Source organism: Elephas maximus, chromosome 17 (genome assembly GCF_024166365.1).
Source record: "Elephas maximus indicus isolate mEleMax1 chromosome 17, mEleMax1 primary haplotype, whole genome shotgun sequence".
Taxonomy (NCBI): domain Eukaryota; kingdom Metazoa; phylum Chordata; class Mammalia; order Proboscidea; family Elephantidae; genus Elephas; species Elephas maximus.
Window position 1 is genome coordinate 67,134,365 of NC_064835.1, and position 18,665 is coordinate 67,153,029.

The 18,665-nt window shown below is 40.0% G+C and overlaps 1 protein-coding gene and 1 pseudogene across 1 annotated transcript in view; both read right to left on the reverse strand.

Moving 5' to 3' along the window:
- The window catches only part of ANTXR1 (ANTXR cell adhesion molecule 1), a 258,803-nt gene that overhangs the window by 130,542 nt on the left and 109,596 nt on the right, over positions 1–18,665 (reverse strand). The window contains exon 12 of the mRNA XM_049856413.1: positions 17,924–18,002. Coding sequence (XP_049712370.1) covers positions 17,924–18,002 — 79 coding nt within the window. The remainder of the gene's footprint in view (positions 1–17,923; positions 18,003–18,665) is intronic.
- LOC126061263 (uncharacterized) lies at positions 8,322–8,598 on the reverse strand (annotated as a pseudogene).

The window sequence follows — 18,665 nt, forward strand, 5'->3', positions numbered from 1 at the left end:
GCAAAACGAGACTAAAGGGGCACAACAGCCCAGGGGCAAGGACTAGAAGGCAGGAGGGGACAGGGAAGCTGGTAATTGGGAACCCAAGGTCGAGAAGGGAGAGTGTTGACATGTTGTGGGGTTGTTAACCAATGTCATAAAACAATATGTGTACTAACTCTTTAATGAGAAATCAGTTTGTTCTGTAAACCTTCATCTAAAGTACAATTAAAAAAGACTGGTTTAAACTTAGGAAGATAAAGGTAAATTTCAAGGTAACCACAAAGAAAGCTAACAAACCTACCCATGAAAATAAAAAAGAAAAACATAAAGACTCAGTAAACACAAAATCAACAATTATGAAAGAAATGTTTTCTTAATGTGCAGGTGTAATTCATACTGAAGGCTGTGGCCTTTGATCTTCATCAGTAAGTGCCTCAAGTCCTCTTCACTTTCAGCAAGCAAGGTTGTGTCATCTGCATAATGCAGATGCCCCATTCTTCTTCATATAGTCCAGCTTCTCAGATTATTTGCTCAGTGTACAGACTGAATAGGTATGGTGAAAGGACGCAACACTGACGCACACCTGTCCTGACATTAAACCAATCAGTGTCCCCTTGTTCTGTCCAAACGACTGCCTCTTGATCTACGTACAGGTTCCTCATGAGCACAATTAGGTGTTCTGGAATTCTCATTCTTCCCAATGTTATCCATAACTTTGTTTTGATCCACACAGTTGAATGCCTTTGCATAGTCAATAAAACACAGGTAAACATCCTTCTGGTATTCTCTGCTTTCAGCCAGGATCCATCTGACGTCGGCAATGATATCCCTGGTTCCACGTCCTCTTCTGACTCCAGCCTGAATTTCTGGCAGTTCCCTGTCGATATACTGCTGCAGCTGCTTTTGAATGATCTTCAGCAAAACTTTGCTTGCATGTGATATTAATGATATTGTTGGATAATTTCTGGGTTTGGTTGGATCACCTTTCTTGGGAATAGGCATAAGTATGGATCTCTTCTAGTTGGTTGGCCAGGTAGCTGTCTTCCAAATTTCTTGGCATAGATAAGTAAGCACTTCCAGCGCTGCATCTGTTTGTTGAAACATCTCAATTGATATTCCGTCAATCCCTGGAGCCTTGTGTTTCGCCAATGCCTTCAGAGCAGCTTGGACTTCTTCCTTCAGTACCATCGGTTCCTGATCATATGCTACCTCTTGAAATGGTTGAATGTCAACTAATTCTTTTTAGTATAAAGAGTCTGTGTATTCCTTCCATCTTCTTTGGATGCTTTCTGCATCATTCAGCATTTTCCTCGTAGAATCCTTCACTATTGCAACTTGAGCCTTGAATTTTTTCTTCAGTTCTTTCAGCTTGAGAAATGCCAAGTGTGTCGTTCCCTTTTGGTCATTATAATACTTCACTTTGTCTTCTCGAGCTGCCCTTTGAAATCTTCTGTTCAGTTCTTTTATTTCATCAATTCTTCCTTTTGCTTTAGCTGCTCGACCTTCGAGAGCAAGTTTCAGAGTCTCCTCTGACATCCATCCCGGTCTTTTTTTTCTTTCCTGTCTTTTCAATGACCTGTTGCTTTCTTCATCTATGATGTCCTTGATGTCATTCCACAACTTGTCTGGTCTTCGGTCATTAATGTTTGGTGAGTCAAATCCATTCTTGAGACGGTCTCTAAATTCAGGTGGGATATACGCAAGGTCATATTTTGGCTCTCATGGACTTGCTCTGATTTTCTTCAGTTTTAACTTGAACTTGCTTATGAGTAATTGAGGGTCTGTTCCACAGGTGGCCCCTGGCCTTGTTCTGGCTGATGATTTTCCATCGTCTCTTTTCACAGATGTAGTTGATTTGATTCCTGTGTATTCCATCTGGTGAGGTCCACATGTATAGTCGCTATTTATGTTTGTGAAAAAAGGTATTTGCAGTGAAGAAGTCGTTGGTCTTGTAAAATTCTATCATTCGATCTCTAGCATTGTTTCTATCACCAAGGCCCTATTTTCCAACTCCCGATCCTTTTTCTTTGCTTCCAACTTTCACATTCCAGTCACCAATAATTATCAATGCATCCTGATTGCATGTTCGATCAATTTCAGACTGCAGCAGCTGATAAAAATATTCTATCTCTTCATCTTTGGTCTTAGTGGTTGGTGTATAAAATTGAATAATAGTCATATTAACTGGTCTTCCTTGTAGGTGTATGGATATTATCCTATCACTGACGGCATAGTACTTCAGGATAGGTCTTGAAATGTTCTTTTTGACAAGGAATGCAACACCATTCCTCTTCAAGTTGTCATTACTGGCATAATAGACTATATGACTGTCTGATTCAAAACGGCCAATAGTCCATTTCAGCTCACTAATGCCTAGAATATTGATGTTTATACTTTCCATTTCATTTTTCATGATTTCCAATTTTCCTAGATTCATACTTTGTACATTCCAGGTTGTGATTATTAATGGATGTTTACAGCTGTTTTTTCTCATTTTGCGTCATGCCACATCAGCAAATGAAGGTCCCAAAAGTTTTACTCCATTCACGTTGTTAAGGTTGACTCTGCTTTGAGGAGGTAGCTCTTCCCCAGTCATCTTTTGAGTGATTTCTAACCAGCGGAACAACGTTCCGCTGCTATTCATAAGGTTTTCACTGGATAATTCTTTTCAGAAGTAGGCTGCTGGGTCCTTCTTCCTAGTCTGTCTCAGTTTGGAAGCTCAGCTGAAACTCGTCCTCCATGAGTGACCCTGCTGATATCTGAATACCTGTGGCATAGGTTCCAGCATCATAGCAACACACAAGTCCTCACAGTACGACAAACTGACAGACACGTGGGGGACGTAAAAGACATTACAAAAAACCCAAACAAACCAAATAAAACTACAAAACACTATTGCAAGAAACCAAAGGAAACCTACACAAATGGAAAAACATATCACATTCATGAATAGAACTCAAAATTGTGAAAACGTCAAAGTGATCTACAGGTATAATGCAATTCCGATCCAAATTTCAATAGCATTCTTTAATGAGATGAAAAAACTAATCACCAACTTCATATGGAAAGGAAAGAGACCCTGGATAAGGAAGGCATTACTGAAGAAGAACAAAGTAGGAGGCTTCACACTACCTGATTTTAGAACCTACCATACACACAGCCATGGTAGTCAAAACAGCTGGTACTGGTACAACAGCAGACACATAGACCAACGGAACAGAATTGAGAACCCAGATGTAAATCCATCCACCTAAGGGCAGCTGATCTTTGACAAAGGTCAAAGTCCCTTAAATGGGGAAAAAGACAGTCTCTTCGACAAATGGTGTTGGCAAAACTGGATGTCTATTTGTAAAAAAAAATAAACAGTACCCACACCTTACAGCATACACAAAAACTAACTCAAAATGGATCAAAGACCTAAATATAAAACCTAACACTAAAAGGTCATACAAGAAAAAATAGGGACAATATTAGGGCCCTAATATATGGCATAAGTAAAATACCAAACACAACTGAAAATGCACAAACAGCAGAAGATGAACTAGATAAATGGGACCGCCTAAAAATCACTTATGCTTATCAAAAGACTTCTCCAAAAGTGTAAAAAGAGAACCTACACACTGGGAAAAAAATTTTGGCTATGGCATATTGGACAAGGATCTAATCTCTAACACCTAGAGAAAAAAAACTTCAACATCTCAACAACAAAAATACAATTAAAAAATAGATATGAACAGACACTTCAGCAAAGAAGACATTCAGATGACTAACAAACACACGAAGAAATGCTCGCGATTACTAGCCATTAGAGAGATGCAAATCAAAAGTGCAATGAGATATCATGTCACCCCGAAATTACTGGTGCTAAAAAAAAAAAAAAAGAAAATAACAAATGTTGGAGAGGTTGTGGAAAGATTGGAGCTCTCACATACCGCTGGTGGGAATGTAAAATGGTACAATCACTATGGAAAACAGTAGGGCGCTTCCTTAAAAAGCTAGAAATAGAAATACCAAATGACGCAGCAACCCCACTCTTAGGTATATACACACCCATGTTCATTGCACACCCATGTTCACTGTAGCATTATTCACAATGGGAAAAAGATGGAAACAACCTAAGAGCCCATCAACAGATGGATTAACAAACTGTGGTACAGAACATAATGTATGTACCACAAGTTTGTTACTCACCAGTAAAGAATAATGACAAATCTGCAAAACATCTCACGATATGGATGAATTTGGAGGATATTATGCTGAGTGAAATAAGTTAATCACAAAAGGACAAATATTCCATGAGACCACTATTATAAATAAACAAGAAAACGTTTACACACAGGAAAAAAAAAAAAAATCTTGGAAAGTTACCAGAGATGGGAGGGAGAGGGAGAAAAAATTATCAGATTAGAAGATACGTGTTACTATTGGTGAAGAGAAAGACAATACACACCATAGAAGTCAGCAAAACATGACCAAGGCAAGGGAAGACACTGAGAGGAACACAAGAACAAAGGGTAACAATGGTAAGTGCTATAGCATAGCCAAACCTGCAACAATAGTATTAACAAACAATAATTTATGAATGGATACATAGATATGTCAAACGGTGTGGGAGAGTGTAAGGGAACACAATCTCCTGCAGATACAGGTTTGGTGGTGCATATTTCTACATATATAACAATATGTGCTGCTTATATGTTAATATAGACAATAGCACACACAAGGGCCACAGTCAGGGCCACTTCTTAGACAAAACCAAACACCTCGTGGCATGAAGCTCCTGGCTTGAAGGTGAAGGACCGTAGACTTGGGGACAGCTATGTCAATTGGCATAACATAATCCATAAAGACAAAGTTCTGCATCCTACTTTGGTGAGTAGCATCTACGGTGTTAAAAGCTTGTGAGTGGCAATCTAAGATACAACTATTGGTCTCTTACCACTGGAGCAAAGGAGAATGAAGAAAGCCAAAGATTCAAAGGAGCAACTAGTCCAAAGGACTAAAGGACCACATGAACCACAGCCTGCCTGACCCCGAGACAAGAACTAGATGGTGACCGTCTACCACTACCGAACACTCTGACTGGGATCACAACAGAGGGTCTTGGAAGGTGCAGAAGAAAAACTGCAGACCAAAAAAATCAAATTCGCAAAGAAGACCAGACTTATTGTTCTGACAGAGATCGGAGGAACCCCTGAGACTATGGCCCTAAGACACCCTTCTGACCTGGAACTGAAGCCATTCTTGGAGATACCCTTCAGCCAAACCATAGACAGGACCATAAAGTAAACAATTACACCCAAGAGGAACACAATCAATTATATGAGATCAAAAGGGCAACATCTGCCTGAAAGCTAAGAAGAGAAGCCAGGAGGGGGTAGCAAATCAGGAAGAAAGGAAATGGGGAATCTAGGATGGAAATAGGGGGAAGGCTGGCACACTGTGTGTAATGAAACCAATGTCATGGATCACTTCATGTACAAACGATCGAATGGGAAACGAATGGGAACCTAGTTTGCTCTGTAAACTTTCGCCTAATGCAATAATAATAATAATGATAAAAGTGATCAGAGGCTGCTCTGGGGGTGAAAAAAAAAAAGGGCCTCACAAATCGAGGGTTTCACATATTTGGCAAGTTTTAGTTTGTGATAAGAATGGGATAGGGTGAAACGTAAACACTGCTTAAAATTTCATTTTGTGTACCAAGGTTTTATTAGGAAGAAGGATGTAGGAGTAGGTGAAGCATGCACGTAGTTTGCATGTGTTTTCTTAGTTCTCTTGGTTAATGATCTCAGTCCGGCACTGCCTGAACCTGAGACAGCAGTGAATTAGACTCACTCTACCACCAGAATGGACCAGGGGTAATACGATTCTTTGGATACAGGTTGGTTTCCTTTTTTCACCTCCTTTCCCCCTACTGAACGATTTTCTTTCTTGATTCTATCTTGTTTTCTATTCCCTTCTTACCTTTATTATGTTTCATCCTTCTATTTTTGGTGAAAAATAACAGAACAAAGTTGTTTTCTAGTTTTTTGAGTTCTATGCTTGGTACATTGATTTTAGACTTTTCTTCTTCTTTAATATAAACACTAAAGGCTATAAATTTTCCCCTCAGAACTGCTTTATCTGCATTCTATAGGCTTTGATATGTGGCATCTCCATTACTGACAAATTCTAAGTATTTTCTAACTTACATTATGATTTTACACTGACCCATAAATAATTTAGATGTATGTTTGAGATTCCCAAACACATGAGGTTTTCAAAATTGATTTGTAATTGGATGTGTCATTGACCTGTAATTGAGCTTTTTGTCCCAGATCACGGTCTGTGAAACATCCAATTTTTGAAATTTGTTGAGACTTGGCTTGTGGCCTAGCACATGACTACTTTTGGTAAGTGTTCAGAGTATGCTGGAAAAAGAATTAGCATTCTCTACTGGGTGCAGGGAAAGTCTGGTGGTGTAGTGGTTAAGAGCTATGGCTGCTAACCAAAAGGTCGGCAGTTCGAATCCACCAGGAGCTCCTTGGAAACTCTATAGGGCAGTTCTACTATGTCCTGTAGGGTAGCTAAAGAGTCGGAATCGACTCGATGGCATCAGACTTGGCTTTTTTGGTTTTACTGGGTGCAGATTTCTGAATTGACTCGACGGCAATGGGTTTGGCTTTTTTGGTTTTACTGGGCGCAGGTTTCTGCATACAGAAAATCCTGCAACAGCCCTACTGGCCATATCACACATTTGTATGTAATATCTTGCCCTTGGCCTGTCCCTCTCTCTTCACTGGTGAAAAGCTAAAGTTCATATTTTCCTCTGTGGATGCGGATGGGTGGTGGAGAGGAAGTGGCTGCCTCCAGGTAATGTGAGACTTTCTCAGTTCAAATTATGATGAGTTCTCTTCAGCATATCTTTTCATTATCTTTACTTTTGGTATAGTACAGACTGATGGAAAAGATTTCACTGAATATAAGATGCATCTATTATAAAACCTAAAACCAAACCCATCGCTCTCGAGTCAATTACGACTCATAGTGAGTAGAACTGCCCCATACGGTTTCCAAGAAGCAGCTGGTGGATTCGAATTGCTGACCTTTTGGTTAGCAGCCGAGTTCTTAACCACTATGCCACCAGGGCTCCATGCATCTATTATAAGAGCCTCATTATTTTATGAGTAATTAGGGAAAAACACTGTAAATTACATTATAATACATTATCTGAAATATCTCAATTTCAGAGATGTAAAACTGTGAAAAAAAGTTGTCTTAGAAACAATGAAATATGGTATTTTTTCCACATAAAGCCTCATTTCATGCACACAAAATTTTTGGACCCTATAGAACATTACTTTGGCGTTTTATTGTGTGTGTGTCCACTAGGTTATGTTTAACTGCATTATGCAAATAATTTATATTTTATTAATTCTTTTGGCTGCTTCATCTACTGATTATTGAGAGAGCTGTATTTAAATCTCCACCTGTGTTGGTGGATTTATCAATTTCTCTTTGCAATTCTGTGAATTTTTGCTTAATATATGCTAAAGATATGTCATTAAGTACAGATCAGTAAAATTATATCTTGTAGGTAAGCTGCTCCTTTTAACATTACATAATGGTCCTCTTTACACCAACAATGCTTTTTTGCCATAAAGCTTATTTTATCTGATATTAATATTGCAACACTAGCTTTTGGTACTTGCCTGACACAAATTTTCCCATACTTTTATTTTCAACCTTTCTGTTTCCTTATATTCTATTTAGTGTATGTTTTATTGTAAATAGCAAATAGCTGGATATTTTAAAAACAGAATCTATTAAGCCATATCTTTTAACTGCTGAGTTTCGTCCATCATATTTATTTGGTTATGGATTGCTGGGATTTAATTTTTATTTCAATCATCTTACTACGTGCTTATTTCAGAGTTTTCTAAAGCACGGATTTAAAAATAATCTTTTTTTCTCATTTACTCTCAAAATAAGGACATTTCAAACTTAGGACAAGCATTCTTTAAAATACTTAGAGATAAAAATATTGAAAGGCAATTGCTAAAACATCCAAGAAAAACAAATCAGCATGAATCCTCCACAACATATTTGAAAAGATACTTTTACACACACAAGGGTTATCAAAACAGAGATGTTGGCAAACTACTTTTATTTCAGTTCACAAACAACATTTGAGATCTGAGTTCTGCATTCTGCTATTCCTGTGGTCTTCTGCCCTTTTTTTTTTAATTGTGCTTTAGATGAAGGTTTACAGAGCAAATTTGTTTCTCATTAAAAAATTAATACACATATTGTTTTATGACTTTGGTTGCCAACCCCACAATGAGTTAAAACTCTTAAAAAACATGCAACACTTCACGAATTTGCGTGTCATCCTTGCACAAACCAAAACCCAAACCAAACCCGTTGCCGTCGAGTCTATTCCAACTCATAGCGACCCTATAGGACAGAGTAGAACTGCCCCATACGGTTTCCAAGGAGCTCCTGGTGGATTCGAACCGCTGACCTTTTGGTTAGCAGCTGTAGCTCTTAGCCACTATGCTACCAGGGTTTCCATCCATGCTAATCTTCTCTGTATCGTTCCAATTTTAGTGCATGTGCTGCCGAAGCGAACACCTTTTGCCCTTTCTACTCGACCGCGCTGGGGGTTTTTAATGATAGCACAGTGAAGCCACACACCATCTTGTTTAACATAATAATAAAAAATTACTAGGACACTGTAAAAAATGCCTTGAGTTCCGTATGCCTCTACTGAGACTGGCTAATAAACAGATGAGAATAATCTCTAACTAGCCTATTAATTGTTAGTAAATAAAAAGTATGTTTCCACTTCATTTGAAAACAGATTGTTCCCAGGAAGAGCTTTAAACACTCTCCCTGTCTGAAACATGCTGTTGTTGTTAGGTGTCATCGAGTCAGTTCTGACTCATAGCGACCCTATGTACAACAGAATGGAACACTGCCCGGTTCTGTGCCATGCCCACACTCGTTGTAATGCTTGAGCCCATTGTTGCAGCCACTGTGTCAATCCATCTCGTTGAGGGTCTTCCTCTTTTTCGTTGACCCTGTATTTTACCAAGCACGATGTCCCTCCTGACAACATGTCTGAATTATAATCTCACTTATATTGGATGGAGGGTGGCCAATCTGAATCACACTCAGGGAAGGTGCCTCCAGTGTCACCAACAAAGGTCTTTCATATTTATTTTCAAAATGTAAAATCCAAGCTCTTTTGTCAAACTACAGGACTGATACTGTTTGCCTTATTCCTTCACTAACATATTTTGATGACTAGACTCAAAGACTCTCAATGTTGGAAGGAGTCTGAAAGTTTTTCTAGTTCAATAGCCTATGTGATCCATGCATGGTATTGACATAACTCTGCCAAGTTGTCATGTTGCCTGTAACAGGGAGATCACTCCTGATTAGAAAGACCTTTTAAAAACTCAGCCTATTATACCCCTTGGATCCATATAGAACAAAGCAGACATACCTGTCTCAGGGAAGCCCTTTAAATGCTGAAAATGGCCATCGGGTCTCTTTTCACATCAAAGCCCTAATTTTACAGATTATTCTGTGTAGTATGCCACCTTTGATACTTCTCATATAGTTGGTTTCTCTAGGCTGTCCCTTTAAGTGTTCTTAGCACTGAACACAGTACTGTGTCTTAACCGTCATCAAGCTGAGAGGTCTTGTCACCTCCTTAGGCTTAGATACTATGCTTCTGTTAATTCAACCAGAAGTCAGAGTCTTTTTGGAAAACATTTCACTATGTTGATTCTTACAGAGCCTAAGACACCAGGGCAAGAAAATGAATATTGATATTTACTGTATGCCAAGCCCTGTGCCAGCTATTCTAAGTACACCATCAGTCTAAAGTCACACATGAAATAAGTGGCAGAACCATGATTTTTGGCCAGATTAATCTGACCCTAAAAAAAAAAAAAAAAAGTTTTTTTTTTTTTTTTTTTTAGGGAGCCTACACTTATTTCCACTTTACCTCTCCAACCAAGTCCTTCTCTGTGTCTTGCTAATCCACCTCTTTCAAAGGACATAGCACTTTTAATTACAGTGATAACAACGGGTACAAAAAACCACCCTTTTTCAAGAACTGAGTATGAAGCTCTCGTGATTCACCTGTAGCCCCAGTACTGTGGATTGGCTACTCTTGGTACAAAGTTCCTTTACCCTAAATAATGGCAAATTAAAGTAGAGCTGGATCTTTGTACAAATGACCAATCTTATAAATCCGTGGCATCCAAATTAATGCTATTTTGTTATAGTTATATAGCTGGTACATCAAAAAGTTGGATTAATCTTCCTAAAATATCGCATTGTGCTTTCTCTGAATGGTCTCCCATTTCCCAAACTCTATATTCTGTCATTCAAACCCTCTTCACAGTCAGGTTTATATCTCCCTTCCAGTCCAGTCTTTCCTTATTCTTTAAGGCTATGGGAAATGGTTGTGGCTAAATGAGTAAGAAGAGGGGTGGGTTTTGAGGTAAGGAGAGTTGGATGTGAAGTAGAATAATGTTGCTGGGGTGGAGAAATCTACGGAGGAAAGTAGGAGCATAGGCTCTGGTTCCGCCCTCCTCAACTGGTTGTTTGGGAGGGACTTGTCTTCTCCAAGGTTCCTCCCTGGGTTACACAAATAGTTTGCACTCAGCTACTAATGGAGAGGTTGGCAGTTCAAACCTATCCAGCAGGGCCATGGAAGAGAGGCCGGGTGATCTGCTTCCGTAAAGATTACAGTCAAGAAAACCCTACGGAGCTCAGTTCTCTGTAATATATAGGTTCACCATAAGTCAGAATTGACTCGACGGCAACAGGTTTGTTTTCTTGTTTGTCTTCTCCAGGGGTCATTTCATAGATTTGAGAAACAGCTTGGAGAGGATCTTGCTGGGAAAAAAGACACTCAAGGACAGAGGTTTCAGAAGTGAGCACAGTCATAAACTGTCTACAGGTTGGTCCCTCAATTTCTAGGATGATCTTCCCAGCTCCCCTTCTCAGGAAGCGGTGAAAGCCTTCTTGGTAAGCAAGTGGGAAGAAACCCATTTGTCCCATTAAGTGGACACTCCTCATGTTGGGCAGTAAATTGTGTCAGTTGACTTACCTAAAGGCCTATGTGGAGGCTCATGACTCTTTGGAGCAGATGAGGAATTTCTGGGTATTCATGTGATACTTGTCTTTTGTATCACAAGCTGTGTAATATTTACCTCTTGGAGTGTCTATCCTACCTTGGCAACTACGTTCTAGACTTTTGGAGGGCAAGGGCTGGCAATTCTTCTATGTGTCCTGGACACTTTGCCAACAGTACTGATTTAATGCACATTCGTCTTGACTGTTATATCTTTGGTCCCATTCACCACCAGCAACCTCCCCTGTATTTTTTTCCTTAATGAAGATGCCTATATGCATATGGCTTCTGGTATGATTGTTCTATCCCAAAGACAGGTACCTATTTTGATTAATGGACTGCTTTTCTGACCTTGGAAAAGGACTAGAAGGAAAAATTCTTTGATTTCTACTTTTTCTGAAGACAGCACAATAATTTTTATTATGTTGGAATGCAAGATTGCCACTCAGCACATGTTACTGGATTCCCTCCCTACCAGGCTGGTGAAGTTCAAGAAATGTTGGCAAGGATAGCCATGCCAGCTGTCTGTTTACCTAGATAGCCATATAACTACAAAACCAGCCTAGGTTTGTGTTTTCCCAAGTTAAACCAATTGACAACAGCATTGAACTGACTTACAAAACAAGGACCAGGAGATGCTGCCTAGGACATAACTCTCCAGATGGTACTGGGAGGTGGTCCTTGACCTCCCTTCACGGTCTCTCCTAGGCAGCCACTCTAGCCTCCATCCATGGGCTCCAGCACACCCCTTCTGAGCCAGCCCTGACCAAGGCAGTCCATGAGCCCTCACTCTTGGCTGGCGGCATCCAGATTAATTGAACTGCCACAGCTTAAATTTCTAGTATTTCAGGTGGGTTCAGGCTATGCCAATACTTACCAAGTCAAAGCTTCCCTGCAGTGACCTCCAATTTTATCAGTTTCTATGAGTCTCTGGGTGATGCAAATGGTTGAGTGCTTGACTACTAATTCAAAGGTTGGTCGTTTGAGCCCACTCAGAGACACCTTGGATAAACGGTCTTAAGATCTGCTTCTGGAAGGTCACAGCCTTGAAAACCCATTCACTGGAACACAGGCCTACTCTGGACACTTGGGGTTGCCATCGATTGGAACCCACTTGATGGCACACAACAACATCTATAACCTTAACTCTCTTTCCTTTGTCCAAAGATTGAGATTCTCCAGCCTGGTGATCGATACAAATTAAATCCTGATCAGAGTTAATACAGAGGAGCTTTGGCTGGACCTCACTGTTATATACTGGGTTATCAAGAGTAAGAGTGTAAATCCTAGGAGAATAGTTGCCAACTTGAGAAATGGTCCCAAATCAAAATGTACCGGAAATCGATATAAAATGTGAGGAAAAGCACAAATGAGAAGCACTGAAGACTTAACCTGTTACTTCTCTAAGACTGAACTCGAGTTGGTGTGACTCCAGAACCTGTTAATTCCAACTCCATATTGCTTCAAGAATGAAGACAAAAAGAAAAATAAATTTAAACAAAGAGAAAGGAGATAATAGATATGGAGAACATAGTCTGGAAAGTAAATAGATGGGTGATTATAATTGGTTTTTCTGAAGGAAAGGCCAAAAAAGATCACGGAAACAATAATCAAAGACGTAAGAGGAGAAAATTTCTTGAGTGGAAAAAGAACTACCGTATTCAGACTGAAGAGCTTACCATGTTCCCAAAATACTTCACAAAAAGAGACCAACACTTAGAGATTCTGGCAAAAGATTTGAACCACTATGACAAAGAAAAATTTCTATGTTTCCTGGCTTCCCAAGAAGGCTACCTACAAATCAGTTGACTCTATGACTTCATTATTGTGACAATAAATGCTAGAAGAGGCTAAGCAATACCTACAGGATTTTGGGATGTAATTAACTGTAGCTGAAGAACTTAATGCCCAGCTATAGGATTTCAGAGAAGGGAAAGCTGCATGATGCCCAGAGGAACCGTGCAGGTTCCACGGAGGAGCAGAAGGAGTCACAAAGACATGTATAAATTTGTAAGGACTCAGAAAATATATTATCCATGTATCCTTTTGGATAAGTACTTGAAGCTACACTTCTACCAAATGAGAGGAATAGAGAATTCATGGTATAAAAGGAATTGCCAAAATTGAAAACTAAGCTATCATTATAGAATATTTAGAGATTAATTGTAATGTTTCCATATTAAATATACAAATGTATATAATGCAGCCAAAGCTATACTCCTGGAAAATTCAGAGCCTAAAGTGGTTTGAAGGAATGAAAATAAATGATATAAACCCCCAAATCAAAAAGGTAGAAAAGAAAAAAAGAATAACGGAAATATCCAGTTAAGTAAGAGGAAGTAAATAGAAGATAGATACATATGGATTTCCTATATAAATCTAGGAGACGAATGATGAAGCAAATGTAAATGCATTGGCCTGTTTTCAGAATTTTCACTTTTTTTTTTAAGGACGAAGGGCCAGAACTTTGAGTCACAGTTCTGGGAGGGATCATAACAAATTATGCTTGTAGACATATCTAGCCCTTGCTCGGGCTGGTTTCTCTTTGGTGGATGAACTCTTCCTGCTCTGTTACCTATTCAGATAATTAACATTTTCCAAATCATCAATCAGGCTGTATCTCCTTCATAAAGCCCTCCTGACTCTTCCAGTCTTCACTCATCTTTCCCTTCTCTGAAGCCCTCTAGCATTTATACTCAACTCACATGATCTTGTTCTTTATCACATACTCTTGTATATTTTTGTTGGACTCATTTCTCCAACAGGATTATAATCTCCTTAAGGACAGTGACTTTGTAGCATGAAAATGGAGCATAGAAGACACAACTCAATAAATACCTGTTTAATGATTCTTGATATTTGCGTGCTTTGGATGGTGAATTACAGAGTTTTAAGATGTTCATCTAAGACACTTCCATGAAAAGTTCTTTAAATTACTTAAACATGCTTACTTTGTTCTCAAAAAGGCAAAGTTCTTTCCCATCTATTGCTAGAGGTTGGAAGAAAAGGGAGGACAGTTAAAATGAAAGAGATGGGGTGTATTGAAATATACTTTTGAGAGAGCACTTCGGATGTCTGACTATTTTCTATAGTCATGGAGATCAACAATGTTTACCATTTGTATGGGAATCTTTTAGCTCTTGGATGGTAAAACCTCTTTTCTGTAAAACTTCATGGAATTTCTGCTTCTGGCAGCCATGATATTATTTGTTGTGGATCTTGAAAATTTGTGACACAGTTGTCCAAATGGGCACCAAATAAAGCGAGAAAAGAAAAGTCTAAGCTACATATTTTAAAATTATTTTCGGTTCCTGGTGAAAGACTGGGCGGGCTTTGACCGGCACTCACTAGAATAAACCTTTACTCAGACTCAAGGGATCATTTTTTGATCTAAAAACCTTGTCCTCCAAACCAGCTGCCCAAGAAACAAACGCAAGTCCAAGACTTACTTCATATTCTGGATGACCATACATTCCACCTGCATCTCTATTTTGCCCATCAATGTCAATATTTTGAGCTTCTGTGTTGAGTCCAGTTGGGGATTGGCATTTTATGTTTGAATACAAGTCCTTTGCCTGGGGTGATTTTGGTCATCTTGTCTGCCCTTTCAATCATCAGGGCTTGGCTGAATGACTATACATGTACTCCTAGGGACACTTGTCTTAGAAGAGCCCCTTTGTTATAATGGGACTCTAAAGGGAGGAGTCAACAATTAGTTCAATAATTTTGACGAAGCTTCCACTATAATAATGGCTAACATTTACTGTGTGCTTACTACCTGCCAGGTCCTCTGCTAAGCACTTTGTACATATCATTTTATTTAATATTTAAAATATTGAAAAGAGATGTGAGCTATTATTATCCTAATTTAACCAATTAGGAAACTGAGGCACAAAGGGGCTAAATAAATTGGTCAAGGTCATACAACTAGTAAATAGCAAAACCTACCTCTTGATTTTCCCTGTCCTTCCGTAACTAAATCTTTTCCACTTGCAATCTTCCTCCTGTCAGCTGATAGCAACGCCATCCTTTCAGTTACTTAGGTCAAAACTTCTGGGGCCATCCTTGATTCCTCTCCTTCTCTCAAGCCCACATCTAGTGCTTCTGGAAATACATTACATGAGCTCTACCTTCAAATATACCCAACTCTGACCACTTTTCTCCACCTCCACTGTTCCTTCCTGATTCAAGCCACCATCATCTTTTGCCTGAAATATTGCCGTAAGTCTCCTAACTGGTTTTGATACTTCCTTTCTTGCCACTCCATGGGCTGTTCCAATAGCCAGAATGATCTTCAAGTGTTAGCTAGTTCATACCACCCCTCTGCTCAAAAGCCAAAGTCCTTACAAGAATCTAACACCCTCCATCCTCTGTTACCTTGCTGCCTATTGATCTCTTCACTCGCTCTCTTCCAGTGACCACTGGCCTTTTTGATCATCCTTGAACATACCAGGTATCTCTGGCCTTAGGGCCTTAGTGTCAGGGTTCTCTGTTTAGAATGCTGTCCCTCCAGTAGCCTCATGGTCAATCTCCTCACTATTCAAGCCTCTATTCAAACGCGGCCTTCTCAACGTATGCTACTTTATTTAAAATTAGAACCATTCACCCAAGTAGTCCCAAACCTTCTTACTCTGTTATTTTTTTCTATAGCATGCACTGCCTTTTAACACAGTATATCTTTTATTTATTAAGGTTATTGTTTGCGCCTGCATCTGCCCTCAACCCCTCTCCCCACAATAGACGGATATTTTTGTCTGTTGTATTCTCTGATGTAACCTAAGCACCCAGGACAGTACCTAGCATGTTGTGCTTGATCAATGAATATTTGTTGACTAAATGAATGAATGGACCTGGGTCTCAAATCTTAGGTTGGTTATAATTTTGTTGTTCACATACAGCATTTTCAAGTGAAAAGAGGAATACTGCAGATGTTACGAGGTGGTACTGATCAAGGATTAACTGAACGGAAAACTCAGTGACATGTACTAAAGATATAACTGGACGGTGGAATGAATCAGGAAGATGTAGAGGGATTTCTTTTAATTTTGCAGTGCATTGGTAAAGGCACCCTTTCTCCTTGACTTACAGGTCCAGGGTTTAAATTAATAACCCTGTATGTGCCATACCATAGGCCTGAGATGTTCTCCCTTCCCAATTCCCCTGCCCTTGCAGCCCCAAGGGCTGTGTCTGATTCTCTGTGGTATGCTCAGACATAATGAGAACTACAGATCCAAATTGTTGGATCACTCAAAAGCTGGAAGGAATCTGGAATGGAGTTATTAGATTTGGGGTATTTTAATCATTTCCTGCAAGTTGGAGGTTCCAAAAGAGTCAACAAAGTTATAAGTACCCAAAAGAATCAGGCAGGGAACACTTGAAGAAATTTCACTGTTTCTGCATACAGTTTTTAAATTGGGTGGTATCCTACACAGGTTTCCAGATTTGAGGGTCAACTGGCTGCCTGAGAGTTAGATATTCCTCAGTGTTGACACTTCTCTGTGACAAACCTAGCCTCTTGCTTTGGCCCAGTAAAACTCTTCCTGAACCCATTGGACTGGCTTACCCTGCTTTTTCAAGGAAACTGGTTTGCTCCCAACACAGGATGAAAAGTTGGGTGGGGGGAAGTTGTTGCTCATCACGAGACCTGGTTTTCTCCTCTCTTATGAGACAATTCATTTTCATCTTATCTGGCTTCAGTGCAGGCCTGCTAGCGCATGTCCAACTGTAACATTTTAAGAACACAACCCCAATAACTGAGGATGATCTTCAAACATGCTTTCCAAAGGCCAGCCAGGAAGTGGCCACAATACCTGTCTAAGCTGACCATCAGGCCAAACACATTAGTCTCTAGAATGATCTTGAGATCATTCTAGAATGATCTAGAGATACAACAGCTGAAAGAAGCGAAATATTCAGACAAAGATTATTTTGGTCATGTTAGGGGCAATGGTCTGTATGCCAGCTAACCACACCCTGGCCACCTTGGACTGGCTGAGCCCTGAGAGACTGACAGCAGGTGACTTTGTAGGCTATAGTAGTTCTTGGAAACTTCTAAGGGGGCCTTGAAACCACCCAACCTAGGGCCCCACTCCAGAGATTTTGGTTCAATTAGTCTTGCATAAGGCCAAGACATCAATATTTTTAAAAAGCTCTGCGTGTGATTTTGTACGTTAACAGAAAACTGCCTGACATAAAGGATCCAGAGAAGGGCCATCCAAGGAGTGGATAGAGAGGATGCAGTCCTCACTCCTGTCTCACAATCCCTAGTGCATAGATTCCTTCTCCTCTCTCCTGCTTCATCAACTTCCCATTTTCTATTGGATGATCTCCACAATCATATACACAAGCTCCAATTTCTCCCATTTTAAATAAAAAATTCTCCGTAGACTCCACATTTTCCTCCGGTTACCGTCCCCTTTTCTTGTTCTCCTTTATCAAAAACTCCCTGGAAAAGTGCTTTCTATAAAGGCTTCTGCCCATTCTTTCTTATACCCACTCCAACCATGGATCTGCCCTCACTACTCCAGCCTACCATCTAGTCAAGCCAGTGCCTCAGGCCTCGCCTCCGTAACAGAAATGGGGAAGTCGGAGAAGCCCAACCCAGGCATTCCTTCTATACACCAGGGAAAGAGCAGCCCCTGATCTGGCCCAGCCTTGGCCTAGGAATGCCAGGAGAAAAGCTCAGCAGACAGAACACCAAACTGGAAAACTTTCCAGACACCTCTGGAGAAGACTGGTGTTTAAGAAATGTTGTTGATGATAATGATAATGAGGCCCTCAGCAGAGGGAAAGGGTATGACTTACACAGTGTGTGGTGGTGATGATGACAGAGCTAGAGATGAAAGAGAGGCCATCGTTCATGCTGACCTGGAGTGCGGCTTTCCTGCAATGACAACGAGGGAACCAGAGAGATCAGCATAGCGTGCAATGAGCAATGGGCTGAGAGCCAGGGACATAGGCGCCCTTTGGGCTCTTCTCCTAACTAACTGTCTATAGGGGTAAAGCCACGCCCCCGGGGGGCCTCAATTTCCCCATTTGTAAAATGTGGGTGTGGTCACTATGTCCACCCACTTCTAACATTCTAGAGAGATGGCAGGATGCACTTGGTTGTGTCAAGGCAGTGCCTTTGGACCTTTCTGCATTGCAGCAAATTGCACTGAATGGGCAAAGCCTGCTCCATTTAATTTACTTGCCGCATTATAGTAGGATGAAGTATTCCTTTATTTTGTAATTTATTATTTTTTACAATGCTCTTAACAGAAGCTCAGTGTCCCCTAAGCATTGTGTCTTCCTTTCCCCCTCCCTTTACCTACCCCTGGTAACCACTAATAGACTTTGATCTCTATACACTATGCCTGTTCTAGATATTTCATATAAGTGGGAACATGCAATAGTAGGACCAAGTATTCTTAAAAAATGACCCAACTCAGTGGGGATAAACTGGCCAAGCTATAAGCTTGATGTTCTGCTGGTGTTATCTGGACTCCCAGTGATCTGATGTGAGTGGCTTTGGTACTACCCAGACAATTCATAGATAAGCTCTTTT